This window comes from Schistocerca cancellata, chromosome 3 (genome assembly GCF_023864275.1).
Source record: "Schistocerca cancellata isolate TAMUIC-IGC-003103 chromosome 3, iqSchCanc2.1, whole genome shotgun sequence".
Taxonomy (NCBI): Eukaryota; Metazoa; Arthropoda; class Insecta; order Orthoptera; family Acrididae; genus Schistocerca; species Schistocerca cancellata.
Window position 1 is genome coordinate 242883471 of NC_064628.1, and position 14647 is coordinate 242898117.

At 38.8% G+C, this 14647-nt stretch overlaps 1 protein-coding gene across 1 annotated transcript in view; it reads left to right on the forward strand.

Moving 5' to 3' along the window:
* Positions 1-764: 764 nt before the first annotated feature.
* LOC126176244 (ATP-dependent translocase ABCB1-like) overlaps positions 765-14647 on the forward strand; it is a 158897-nt gene continuing 145014 nt past the window's right edge. The window contains exons 1-2 of the mRNA XM_049923389.1: positions 765-850; positions 948-1008. Of these exons, the coding sequence (XP_049779346.1) occupies positions 807-850; positions 948-1008 (105 nt within the window). The 5' untranslated portion in view covers positions 765-806. The remainder of the gene's footprint in view (positions 851-947; positions 1009-14647) is intronic.

Sequence of the window (14647 nt, forward strand, 5' to 3'; positions counted from 1 at the left end):
TTCGTCAGGGCAATGTTTGTTCACACATGCCACATGTCTGTGAACAGTCTGTGTGATGCTGGGGTATCCCCGTGGCTACTGAGATCCCCAGATTTGTCCCTGATCGAAAATGTGTGGGACCGGCTCGGACGTCAATTCCGTCTCAGTGGAATTATCCAGGATATCAACGTCGAGTCGGTTTGAGGGTCAGCTTTCCTCAGGAGAGGATGCAAAGCCCGTGTGATACACTTCGCAACGGTATCAGTGCTTACATTCGAGTCAGAGTGTGTGCAGCGGCATACAAATAAATGGGCTCATTCTGACAATTTCATTTTAAATTTGATTTGACTCTGTAATCGCCGAAATAGCATCGCATGCTCTCTAAGCTCGTAAAATTTCATTTCGTTTCCCCCTTTCCTTCCCGCCGTTTCGCATTCTTTTGTCAGACAGTGTATTTTCTCACTGTAGTTGCCATTAAGTCTTCTGCAAAAGCTCGAGCCTCCCGGCGCGAGATAGTTCTCCAGTACCTCAGAAGCATGCTGACATGGCTAACCGATGTATCAGTCCTTGCCACGAGGTTAGCCTGACAGTTCACATGAATTTTTGATTAAATTTTAACCCTCATGACGGCGCTTCCGCCTTCATTCTTCAGTTGCTTCTTACAACTCTTAATTTCCATTTATGTTTCATTATCTACATCTCCCAGAATGTGTACAAGCAATGGGAAGCTTAGACCTCACCTCAGATATTTCGTCTCCAGGTCTGAGCTCGCTGAGCCCCTGATTTCGTCTTACGACACTGAAGACCACTCTATAGATGAAATTTCAATGGAAGGTTCATCCACGGGGAACAAATCCACACCAGTACAACGGTAAGTCTCCAACTACAATGTCATTACGTGAAAACAGTTTATAAATGAATGAAAACAAAAGTAATTTTTCATCTTAAAAGTACGTTTTGAATTTCAGGAATTGTACTGAGGACTTGAAAGATGAAGAGTCACCGGCTCCTGTGCCTTTCTTAAAGTTGGTAAGGCAACTACCTAATACAAATTTCAATTGGCATAACAATCCTTTGTACACGTATTTTTTAAACATTGTTCTAATGTTTATAGAATTAAATTATGTTCGGTTGCGAAGGATCTCCTTACACGCCTAGTACACATCAAAATTTATTTATTTGTTCAGGTTGTCAAACAATAACGCACATAAGAACGAAGATTCATTTGATCAAATGACACGTCCAGAGCAGTGTAGCATTATATCGCAAAGATCAAATCATATCAGAGGAAATAGATCAGTGGTGTGCTTCAGATATAGATTGCCATCAACTTCTTCCTCCACTCTGTCCGACAGAAATGTTTGATAATGACGGTTTTCTGTTCTGGTAGTTTTCTTCGCCTGCGCTGATGAACTTCTGACAGTTTGGATACGTAGGTCATCCCGTGTAATTTCGCCTCCAAAGTGAAAGAATTTTCTCGCTTTGCTATTGTTTCCGAGTTCTGATGGTTATCAGTTCTCTACCTTCCATATTTTGATTAACCTTTGTGAATAAATTCTCTAGGTCTCCTAGCGTTACTAAATTCGCCCTGTTTACGTTATTCTTACTTGAAGAACTAAGCGCTATGTTAGCGTTTTTGACCTCGAATCTTTGTCTTTTCTGAACGAACTGAACTTCGTGCAGTCTTTCATACTCTGATTTCAAATTTACGTGTTTTCCTAGTCAGGAATAAACAAGCACAAGCTGTTGATGCAGTTAATTACCATATTTATCTGCTTGTACCTTGTCTGTTAGTGCAATGTTAACGTTTTTATGGAAATTCGATAATAATTCTGCTACCTTTTAGATTTCTAAAACAGAATGTGTAACCTTCCAGTTTCCATACGTTCCGTCGTTTTGAATCACTCTGAATGTATGTAACACGCATCTGCCAACTTTTTACGCTTCAGTTATTCTTTGATGTAACAAAATGACCACCAGACGACTTGTTTCTGCTACACCGTTCCCTTCTTCCTCTCGCTGCTACACTGATTTGTTGGTGTGAGTAATAACTGGGAAGATAAAGAGCTGAATGATTAAAGTTAAATTTTCGTTCTCGAGCGGATTGTGCGATCATTCAAAAATTTCTGGCAGGTTAAAACTGTGTGCTGGACCGACACTCGAACTCGGGCCTTTGCTTTGCAAGTGCTCTACCGTCTAAGTTACCCTAACAAGGTTTGCAACCCGTCCTCAAAGGAATCTGTTTTACCGATGAAGTGTGGTGTCAACCCAAAATAAATTTATTATCAGTTTTCTTTTCCTGTTTATTGTTTCCTTGTGTTTCTTTTGCCAGTTTAATTTCCTTACTTCTTATCGAGGATACTTAATAGATTCAGGCTACCGGCCAAGAGGTTACCCCAGCTTTCGCGCCTTTCTAACGTCCTCCGATAGTCTAGTGCTCATCGTAGTGACTTGCCACACTGCTCATGAAGCATGAGAAATTCCTCTTAGAATGAGAATTCGGATCGAATCACCTCTACTCTGAGAGTCCTTCGTCACAGACTTGGAAAAGTTGCATTACAACTTCAGTTTGTCCTTCTCTCTCTCTTACCAGTTGCCAGTTTACCCACAGCTTTCCGATTCCTAACATTCTACACATTAATTCACAGAACTTAATTCTTATCAACCATTCTAGTGATAGTTTCTTCCTTTGGAATGCTCTCGGATATAGACTGTAAGACAAAAAAAAGTACTTATACAGACAAAAAAATTATTACATTTTCAGAAAAAACTGTATGATGTACTGAAGAGCCTTCACAAATTGAGAAAGTCAGTAACGTGTTGAAGCGTCTCTGGCCCTTATGTAAGCGATTATTCGGCTTGTCACTGATTGATAGAATTGTTTGATGTCCCTATAACGGATATCGTGCCAAATTCTGTTCAACTGGTATGTTAAACCGTCAAAATCTCGAACTGGTTGGAGGGTTCTGCCCATAACGCTCCAAACGTTCTCAATTGGGGAGAGATCTGGGGACAAAGTACGGTTCGGAAAGCATGAAGACAAGCAGCAGAAACTCTTTCTGGGCATTATCTTGCTGAAATGTAAGCCCAGTACAGATTGCCGTTAAGGGTAACACAACAGGCCGTAGTATATAGTCGACATACCAATGCGCTGTAAAGGTGTCATCGATGACAACCAAAGGGGTCCAAGTATGAAATGAAATTGACCCAGACCATCCCTTCTGGTTGTCGGGTCGCATGTAGGGCTACAATTAGGTCGTTGGGGCACCGCTGTCTGGGTCGTATACAGAAACTTCTTCGACCTGAGATTTGTTTCATTGGAGCAGAGTTGCCCTGAGCGATTAGTCCTGCTTCGAAGTGAGCCCCTTGACGAGCGAATATGCTGTGGGATACCAGCCTGTCGCCCGCCATATGGCCCGACAACCACGAGAGATTGTGCGGCGTGCCTTTTCATTTGATAGCAGGGCCACTTTGGTTGTCACGAGTGGCACCACTGCATCACAGCGGTACGTCGATGATATTCTGCGCCCCGTTTTGTTGCCCTTCATGGCAAGCCGTCCTGGGCTTACGTTTCAGCAAGAAAATGCCCGGCCAGTACCCTCCAACATCTGGCGACCGAACGCACCAGTTGGACAGAATTTGGCTCGGTATCCCTCAGGAGGACATCCAACAACTCTGTCAATCAATGTCAAGCCGAATAACTGCTTGCATAAAGGTCAAAGGTGGACCAGCTTGCTTAATTGGTGAAGCTCTTTCTCCTGAATAAATCGTCCAATTTTCTAAAATTGTAGTTATTTGTTTGTCGGTACATTTACAAGACGTCTACCGATTCCCCTCCCTTTTGGATAATTCCTTCGTGGTGCATCGTTATTTTTTTCTTTTTTGTTCCTTTTTTGGGTGTATAAAGGAAAAAGGGCTCAATTTTACATTCGTTCATATTTCTCTTCTTCATAATCTTTTTTACAAGGAAGTGATGATAAGACCATGTGTGAAAGGTACAGGTACTATGGATATTTAGTTCAGTGGATTCCGTTAACTACTGCATCGCCAGTTAATTGAACGTTTATCATACTTTATCCTTTACTGCTCCATAGGATATACAGACCAGGCGGGAACATTGTCATTGGACTCTATTGTGGCTGCATTACGTGTTCCTTTAAGTTACCACATGTTTCATTCAAAAATCTATGCATTGATTGGGGTTCTTTAGACTGGTGCTGAGAGATGATATCCGCTATACCACGATGAAACTACCCTCCTTATCGCGTAACTTCGTACTTGCACTCCGTCTATTTATTTACTTAAATCAGTGATTTGGACCTAGTAGTCAAATGGTAAAGGTCGCAGAGTAAAATCTTGATCGAATCACGGAATTTTTCAGTCTGCTTTTAACTTAGTAGTCACCTCTCAGTAACGTAAAGATTCGCCTTAAACGAGGCGTTCTTCGGATTCCATGTTAAACTACAGGTCTCCTTTCTCCTGTTGTAGGTGGTAGGACAAGGGCACACAAGCCCCCAAAAAGGTGTGCAATTGTAGGATTTGATCCAGGCCATAGCCCCTTGGGAGACTATTAATTTTACTTAACAAATGGCTATCTTTCCGAGCTTTCAAGTTACTCCCTTGGGGCGAAGAATTAGTTCAGAGTTGTGAAGTAAGCGAAATGCACTTTGTTACATTCCTGTCGTCATTTAAGGCGCTGTTACAAACCGCCATGATAGCTCATGACCTACTCCATTGTTTTCGAGGATGATTTTATTTTTGGGTCCGCAGAAATTTATCCAAGGGAAGAGGGGGTGGCAAGACTGAAAAATCGCCATTTTTGATACACTGTACACGATTTGGTCAGTTTCGAGACGTGTCATGCCATAAGAAAAGCTGTCAGCCACATAACCCTGTATTTCTCTAAACAAGAGGGCTGATGTAATCACTGGAAGTCACTTCTAGAAGGTTATGATAATTCTGTAACAAATAAAAACTGGGATCCCTGGAGCAGACCGCAAACGCTTGATTATTGAGCTCGTGAAGATAAGAAGTTAATTCTGTAATGACTGTCCATTAAGTCAATATTACGCCGTAAGGAAGTTAATTAGAGCCCATTTCATATTGTTTATTGAAAGTTTCATGTGTTATAACAGATTTCTCGAAAAAAAACCTCCTACGGGCCGATTTCCGCGTACTTTAGACGCAGATTTCCACACAAGTTTAAGACTTTTTCTTAAGTTTTATGTGAAGAATTTAGCTTTTTCTTGTTACACATATCTACTCAGGAAATTAAAAGGTTTAACGTATATCTTTTATTTCTTTTCAAAATGCGTAAAGTCCATGTCGCTCATACACGATCTTAGGCCTAATTTTTCAGGTATACAAGTTTTAAATTTAACCATATTTTAAGGAGATTACGTTACTATATTAATAGTACGCACATGTATTAGCGTTCCACGTAACTTTATTGACTCTTGTGATTTATAGGTAGTAGAACGTTACTGTTATTGTCTAGATAATTTTTTGTAAAATTATTATAAACAACCATGATCCCAAAGTGTTTGAGCTGCCGTAGGAAAGTTAATTCTGGGGTTCTACGCAGCTGTTGTGACAGACAGTTACACAGGGGGAATGTAATGGCATGGGAATTGTGGAAGTAAATTGTTCTCTTCCATAGTACTGCAAGGTATGTTCAAGGGAAAGGAAAATATCTGAACAGGAAGGGAAGATTAGATCCTTAAGAATGATCTGGATACTGCTAGGAAGGAACTGATGAGGTTATGAGAAGAGAATGGTGAAGATACGTGGGAAGCGGGAGCAAGGAACAGGGGCCACGGAAAGGTAGCAGTATCTGATAGCTTCATCATTCGTACAAACAACAGATTTGACTTGCCGCCTCAGTTAACTGAAGAAGAGGCTCAAGTAGACGTAAGTGTAGCTAATAATCAACAGACTTCCACCAGGGAAACAACTGTTTCGAAGAAAATAGAGAGTAGAAGGAAAGTTCTGTCGTTAGGTAGTAGCCATGGAAGAGGCGTGAGCCAGATCTTGCAGGAAAAATTAGGTGAAAGGTGCCACATCACAAGTTTTTCAAACCCAGTGCATGTCTTAACTAAGTGATAGACTATGTAAGATCATTGTGCAAGGGTTTCAAAAATCAGGATTATGTTGTGATAGTGGGTGGAGCAGGAAACAGTACTGATAGGGATCAAAGCTACAATATAGAGTGTGACCTGGTAAAAATTACATCTGCAATCTGCAAAGAACCATACAAATGTTGGCTTGGTTCCTGCTTTCATGTGATATGATCGGCACCAACTGAACAGCTCCGTCAGGAGGGTCAATATGGAGTTAGATCAGCTGCTTCAGACAGCTGCTTTGCCAGGCATTGGATTGGTTCCTGTTGATACTATTGGTATTTGGAACTGCACAGGTGGGTCCTGCATCTCAGTAATAAAGGGAAGAGTAAACTGGCCAGGATGATATCAAAATACTTAAGGGGCATGGGGGGCACCGAAACTCATGGGAGTAACTCTATTTTAAGCTAATAGCAGTGTCTGATGAATGAACATGAATGAAATTTAGCTTACTGAGAACCTCTGACACGCATGTACTAAGGATGTTAAAATATCACAAGATTGTCATAAAAATATGATGAAAAATAATATAAGCATATTTCATTGGAAAATCAGGTGATTGAAACACAAAGTAGATGAGCTTCTTTTTTAATTGCAAGATTTAGAAACTAAGAGTGGAGTAGATGTACTGCACCTGGGTGAAGATAACAGTCACAGATATGGAAAAGGTAAATCCGTGTGGATATAAGCTTTCACAACATGTATGTAGACACAGTATGGACAGAGTAAGAGTTTCCATATATGTCAAAATTTATCACATCGTGAAAAATTGAAAAACAACAAAATTTTGTGTGAAGCAACTTATAGAAGCGTGTCCCTGAGCTTAAACTAAATAATGGTACTTTTATAACTGTAGCTATGTACAGGTCTCCATTGGGAAATTTTCAACTCTTTCTGAAAAACTTGGAGTCTTTGTTGTGCAATCTGTCAGACAGAGGAGAGAAAATTACTGTTTGTAGGGATTTCAGTGTATATTTTCCGAAAGAGTCTGATAGAAGAATTAACTTGGAGTATTACATGGTTCTTTCCAAACGTCATCACTTATAAATTTTCCTACTCAGGTAGTTCAGAAATGCAGCACACTAACAGATAATGGTTTTATAGAGCAATATAAACTTAAACAAATAAAACTTTTCTTGTTAAAAATAGTCTTTCAGATCAAGATGCACAGTTAGTTACAGTATATGACATAGTAATGCAATACAGTTCTCCAAAATAGTGTGTTCGATTAATGATTTAACAGCTGCAATTTTTAGGGAAGGTTTGCAACAGATACATTGGGTGAGGTGTACAGGGAACCTGATTCTAATTTAAAATTTAACATATTTCATGACATCTTTGTAAGTACATTTGAAGACAGTTTCTGTAAGAAAACAGTGAAACATAATTGTAGGAAACCATCTAAAAAGACATCCTATACAAAAAGGATAAAAATATCTTGCAAAAAGAAAACGAAAGTGTATCTTATAATTAGAAGGAGTAATTATCCAGAAACAGTCAAACTTTATAAAAACTACAGCACTGTATTAAAAAAAGTTATTAAAATGTCCAGATGCATGTGCACTATATCTAAGACTAGCACATTTGATAATAAAATTAAAAGAATTTGGAATATTGTTAAAAGAGATACAAGGCAACAGCACAGGAAAATTGTATTTCTATGAAACTCAAAGAAAAGTCAGAAGTAGAAAATTTTTTAGTAGAAAAGTATCCACTACCAACCACAAAAAAGGTTATTTATTTGTCACACGACCGGTTTCGGACTTGCACCCATCCTCAGCTGTTTATACATTCATGTACATGTTTATACTGTTGGAGATCACTGTATAAATACAAAAAATTATTAGCTATGACTACATAGATACAAGTGGGACAATTGTAAGTGGTATGTCAGCATTTGACGAATATATATCTGTACTTACATGAAGATGGAGTACCATTATTATAGTTATGCTGTGGTGATAGTTTTGCCACTTAGATATACACTTATTGTCATTTCACGTCCATATTTCAGTTTTACCAAGTATAGCTTCATATTTCACTATTATGATGTGCACTCATGAATTACACTATTTTTACATACAGACATGTGGGCTGTGGTCAAAGAACTTAGATGTAGCAGATGTAAAGATCTTGCTCACACAGAAACTTGTAGGTTATGGTCAAAGAACTTAGCCACAGGAAGTGCAAGGGTGTTGCATATACAGATATTTAAAACGATATTATAGACTGCGACGTTTCTTGATACACATTATGAAATTTTTTGATTCACATTTTCGTCGGAGAACTTAGATCTGGGAAGTACAATGATGTTATATTTATGAAATTACTCAAAGCTATTACAAATTAAAAAATGACAGCTAGAACAGTTTTTAGCCACACTGTTGTCAGAGAACTTAGATCTAGGAGGTACAATAAAGTTGCACACATGAAATTTTGAAAGCTATTACACATTATACAATGACAGATGCAGCTTGTGTTTACAATATGACTATTACAAATTACGATACTGACACTTGGACTGTTGTGTTACTACTACATCTAATTTCCATAGAATATTACTTTGGTATTATATCAGAGGATAATTAGTTTCTGTTTTTGAATGTTTTATGATATATATGAAGATAGGATTTGTTCGCAAACTCCACTTGTTCGTTGAGAACAAGGTCTGGTGAGTCAGAGCTGTGGATATAAATTTCTAGCTCTTCAAGAAGATTCATTTTCTTTCCTCTGTTCACAGTGTGTAGTATTTGTAGGTTTTCTCTAATGGCTGTGGCTGAGTGACCATGGTCTTTTAGGTGCATTGCAAATGTGTATTTAACAAAATTATTTAGCTGGAAGGCATCCATATGCTCATGGTATCTTATAGTGAAACTCCTTCCAGTTTGGCCTATGTAGGATTGTGGGCAATTGTCACATTAAAGTTTGTAAATACCTGATTTGTGGTGGCATTAGTTTTTTTTTTTTGTTACAGTTGTTAGAGCTGGAAGAAATTTGAGTACCAGTTTTCCGAAAGAGGTTGGCAATTTGGTATAAAATTTTACCTATAAATGGTATGCAGGTGAATGTGTTTCTTCCTTCTTGTGAATCTGATTTAGTAGGTGTGCATCGTTTTTTTTTTTTTTTTTTTTTTGTTGTTAAGCTTATTAATTAGATCTGGGTTCTATCAATTTCTCTGTGCAATTTCTTTTATAATGTCAATTTCTTTTTGTTCATCATGGGGGCTGAGTGGGATTTTATGCATACGACTAAGTGTGAATCTGAAGAATGTTATTTTGTGTTGTGCTGGATGACATGAGTGTTTGTTACTGACAATGTCACTGGTGGTAGATTTTCTGTCAATCTGGAATGCATGTTTGTTGTTTACATTATGTATTGTAAGGTCAAGAAAATTGATGCCTTTATCTACTTGATGTTCTACAGTGAATTTAATGTTGTTGTGCATGCTGCTGAGGCCTTTAGCAAGTATCTCAGTCTCCTCAATCGTACCATTGTACAAGATAATAGTATCATCCACATACTTTATGCAGTATATTATTTTATTTTCAAGTGAATTATCATCATCATCATCATCATCATTTAAGACTGATTATGCCTTTCAGCGTTCAGTCTGGAGCATAGCCCCCCTTATACAGTTCCTCCATGATCTCCTATTCAGTGCTAACATTGATACCTCTTCTGATGTTAAACCTATTACTTCAAAATCATTAAAATCATTCTTAACCGAATCCAGGTACCTTCTCCTCGGTCTGCCCCGACTCCTCCTACCCTCTACTGCTGAATCCATGAGTCTCTTGGGTAACCTTGCTTCTCCCATGCGTGTAACATGACCCCACCATCTAAGCCTGTTCGCCCTGACTGCTACATCTATAAAGTTCATTCCCAATTATTCTTTGATTTCCTCATTGTGGACACCCTCCTGCCATTGTTCCCATCTACTAGTACCTGCAATCACCCTAGCTACTTTCACATCCGTAATCTCAACCTTGTTGATAAGGTAACCTGAATCCACCCAGCTTTCGCTCCCATACAACAAAGTTGGTCGGAAGATTGAACGGTGCACAGATAACTTAGTCTTGGTACTGACTTCCTTCTTGCAGAAGAGAGTAGATCGTAGCTGAGCGCTCACTGCATTAGCTTTGCTACACCTCGCTTCCAGTTCTTTCACTATGTTGCCATCCTGTGAGAATATGCATCCTAAGTACTTGAAACCGTCCACCTGTTCTAACTTTGTTCCTCCTATTTGGCACTCAATCCGTTTATATTTCTTTCACACTGACATTACTTTCGTTTTGGAGATGCTAATCTTCATACCATAGTCCTTACATTTCTGATCTAGCTCTGAAATATTACTTTGCAAACTTTCAATCGAATCTGCCATCACAACTAAGTCATCCGCATATGCAAGACTGCTTATTTTATGTTCGCATATCTTAATCTCACCCAGCCAGTCTATTGTTTTCAACATATGATCCATAAATAATATGAACAACAGTAGAGACTGGCTGCAGCCTTGTCTTACCCCTGAAACTACTCTGAACCATGAACTCAATTAACCATCAACTCTAACTGCTGCCTGACTATCCATGTAAAGACCTTTAATTGCTTGCAAAAGTTTGCCTCCTATTCCATAATCTTGTAGAACAGACAATAACTTCCTCCTAGGAACCCGGTCATATGCCTTTTCTAGATCTATAAAGCATAGATACAATTCCCTGTTCCACTCGTAACACTTCTCCATTATTTGCAGTAAGCTAAAGATCTGGTCCTATACTCGCACTTTCGTTTCAACAATACCTGAGAAGATTTTACCCACAACGCTGATTAAAGAGATACCTCTGTAGTTGTTACAATCATTTCTGTTTCCATGTTTAAAGATTGGTGTGATTACTGCTTTTGTCCAGTCTGATGGAACCTGTCCCAACTCCCAGGCCATTTCAGTTATCCTGTGTAGCCATTTAAGACCTGACATTCCACTGTATTTGATGAGTTCCGACTTAATTTCATCCACCCCAGCCACTTTATTGCACTGCAATCTATTGACCATTTTTTCCACTTCCTCAAATGTGATCCTATTTCCATCATCATTCCTATCCCATTCTACCTCGAAATCTGAAACATTACTGATCGTATTTTCACCTACATTGAGCAACTCTTCAAAATATTCCCTCCATCTGCCCAAGGCATCCACAGGATTCACCAGCAGTTTTCCCGACCTGTCCAAAATACTTGTCATTTCCTCCTTACCTCCCTTTCGAAGACTGCTAATTACACTCCAGAATGGTTTTCCAGCAGCTTGACCCATAGTCTCCAACCTGTTTCCAAAGTCTTCCGATGATTTCTTCTTGGATGCTGCAATTATCTGTTTGGGTTTGTTTCTTTCTTCAACATAACTTTCTCTGTCTACCTGGGTTCTGGTATGTAGCCATTTTTGATACGCCTTCTTTTTCCTATCACAGCCTGCCTTGACTGTGTCATTCCAGCAAGCTGTTTGCTTCATCCTACTTTTACACACTACTGTTCCAAGACATTCTTTAGCCACTTCTAGTACTGTGTCCCTGTACCTTGTCCATTCATTTTCCAGTGACTGTAGCTGACTACTTTCAACTAACTGGTACCTTTCTGAGACCGCTGTTATGTACTTGTGCCTGATTTCCTTATCCTGAAGTTTCTCCACTCTTATCCTCCTACATATGGACCTGGCCTCCTGCACTTTCGGCCTCACAATCCCAGTTTCACTGCAGGTTAAATAATGATCAGTGTCATCAAAGAATCCCCTGAATACACGTGTGTCCCTCACAACCTTCCTGAATTCCTGACCTGTTATTATATAGTCAATGACAGATCTGGTTCCCCTGCCTTCCCAAGTATACCTGTGAATGTTCTTATGTTTAAAAAAGGAGTTTGTGATTACTAAGCCCATACTGGCACAGAAATCTAAGAGTTGTTTCCCGTTCTTGTTGGCCTCCATATCCTCTCCAAATTTACCCATAACCTTTTCATACCCTTCTCTTCGATTTCCAATCCTGGCGTTAAAATCACCCATGAGCAGAACACTGTCCTTGTCCTTTACTCTAACAACTACATCACTGAGTGCCTCATAAAAACTATCCATCTTATCTTGATCTGTCCCTTCACAATGCGAATATACTGACAATCCTAATTTTCTTGCTAGACACTGTCAAATCTATCCACATCAGTCGTTCGTTTACATACCTTATTGCAACTACGCTGGGTTCCATTTCTTTCTTGACGTAATGCCCTATACGCCATTGTGCTATTCCTGCCTTGACTCCTGACAGGTAGACCTTGTATTCTCCCACTTCCTCTTCTTTCTCACCCCTTACCCAAATGTCACTAACAGCTAAAACGTCCAGCCCCATCTTACTTGCCGCCTCTGCCAGCTCTAACTTCTTCCCAGAGTAGCCCCCATTGATATTAATAGCTCCCCATCTCATTACCATTTGTGTGCCAAGTCGTATCTTAGGAGTCGCTGGTTTGTCAGTTAGAGGTGGGACTCCGTCACCTCCAAAGGTCTGAGGCATTTTGCTCTGATTGTTGCCAGCATCATATTTAAAGTACCAGGGAAGCAGGTTGCTAGCCTTACTTGCCCCAAGTCCCATGGGGTTTTACCCCTAACGGCTGAGGGACTAACCGGTGGATTTGGTAGTCTTTGCCGTATGAGCACAAAGGTGACCACGACTCAGAATATGTCCGAGATGTCCAGCCTTATTCCAAAGTAACTGGTATCCCGACTGTCGCGACCACTTACTTGGCCACTCATACGTTGCCCTTGGTTCATGAACTAGGACATGACTACAGGAACCCACACCATGAACCACACTGAATTATCTGATCCGAAAAAATTATTTTTCTATGTGGTTAATGTAAATATCTTCAAGTATTGCTGCCAAACTACTGCCCATTGGAAGACCATCTTCCTGTTTATAAATATTGTTATTAAAAGTAAAATAATTGTGTGATAGTACCAGTTCATATATCTCATCCTTGGATAGTTTTTGTGTTTCAATAGGTTGTTTCTAATTATCTGAATAGTGTCATGTACAGGAATGTTGGTGTAAAGGTTTGCTATGTCCATTTAACCAAATTTAGCACCCTCTGGTATTGGTAAATCTTTGATGTGCTCAATAAGTTAATAGCTATTCTTAACTGAAAAATTGTTTTCATTGGTATAAAAGTTACTTAGATTGTCTTTAAGTTTCTTGGTTATAAAATATGCTGGACTGTTTCTTGAGTTGACTATGGGGTGTAGAGCGCCACTTTCCTTGTGAATCTTTGGTTGCGAGGATAGATGTGGTGCAGATGGGTTCATGACAAGACATTTTAGAACATCAGAGTCATATAAAAGGAAGTCAGCAGATTTAAGTAGTTTCTTAAACTACTGGCCCTGAAATTTGGGTCTGGGACCATTGTGTATTTCATGTATGTTATTATTCTGGAAAACAGTTCTAGCTGACATTCTTTAATCTGTAATAGCTTTGAGTAATTTCATAAATATAACATCATTGTACTTCCTAGTTCTAAGTTCTCCGACAAAAATGTGAATCAAAAAATTTCATAATGTGTATCAAGAAACGTCGCAGTCTATAATATCGTTTTAAATATTTGTATATGCAACACCCTTGCACTTCCTGTGGCTAAGTTCTTTGACCATAACCTACAACTTTCTGTATGAGCAACATCCTTACATCTGCTACATCTAAGTTCTTTGACCACAGCCCACATGTGTGTATGTAAATATAGTGCATTTCACGAGTGCACATCATAATAGTGAAATATAAAGGTATACTTGGTAAAACTGAAATATGGACGTGAAAATGACAGTAAGTGTATATCTAAGTGGCAAAACTATCACCAAAGCATAACTGTAATAATGGTGCTCCATCTTCATGTAAGTACAGATATATATTCGTCAAATGCTGACATACCACTTACAATTGTCCCACTTGTATCTATGTAGTCACAGCAAATAACTTTTTGTATTTATACAGTGATCTCCAACAGTATAAACATGTACATGAATGTATAAACAGCTGAGGATGGGTTCAAGTCCGAAACCGGTCGTGTGACAAATAAATAACCTTTTTCGTGGTTGGTAGTGGATACTTTTCTACTAAAAAATTTTCTACTTCTGACTTTTCTTTGAGTTTCATAGAAATACAATTTTCCTGTGCTGTTGCCTTGTATCTCTTTTAACAATATTCCAAATTCTTTTAATTTTATTATCAAATGTGCTAGTCTTAGATATAGTGCACATGCATCTGGACATTTTAATAACTTTTCTTAATACAGTGCTGTAGTTTTTATGAAGTTTGACTGTTTCTGGATAATTACTACTTCTAATTATAAGATACACTTTCGTTTTCTTTTTGCAAGATATTTTTATCCTTTTGGTATAGGATATCTTTTTAGATGGTTTCCTACAATTATGTTTCACTGTTTTCTTACAGAAACTGTCTTCAAATGTACTTACAAAGATGTCATGAAATATGTTAAATTTTAAATTAGAATCAGGTTCCCTGTACACC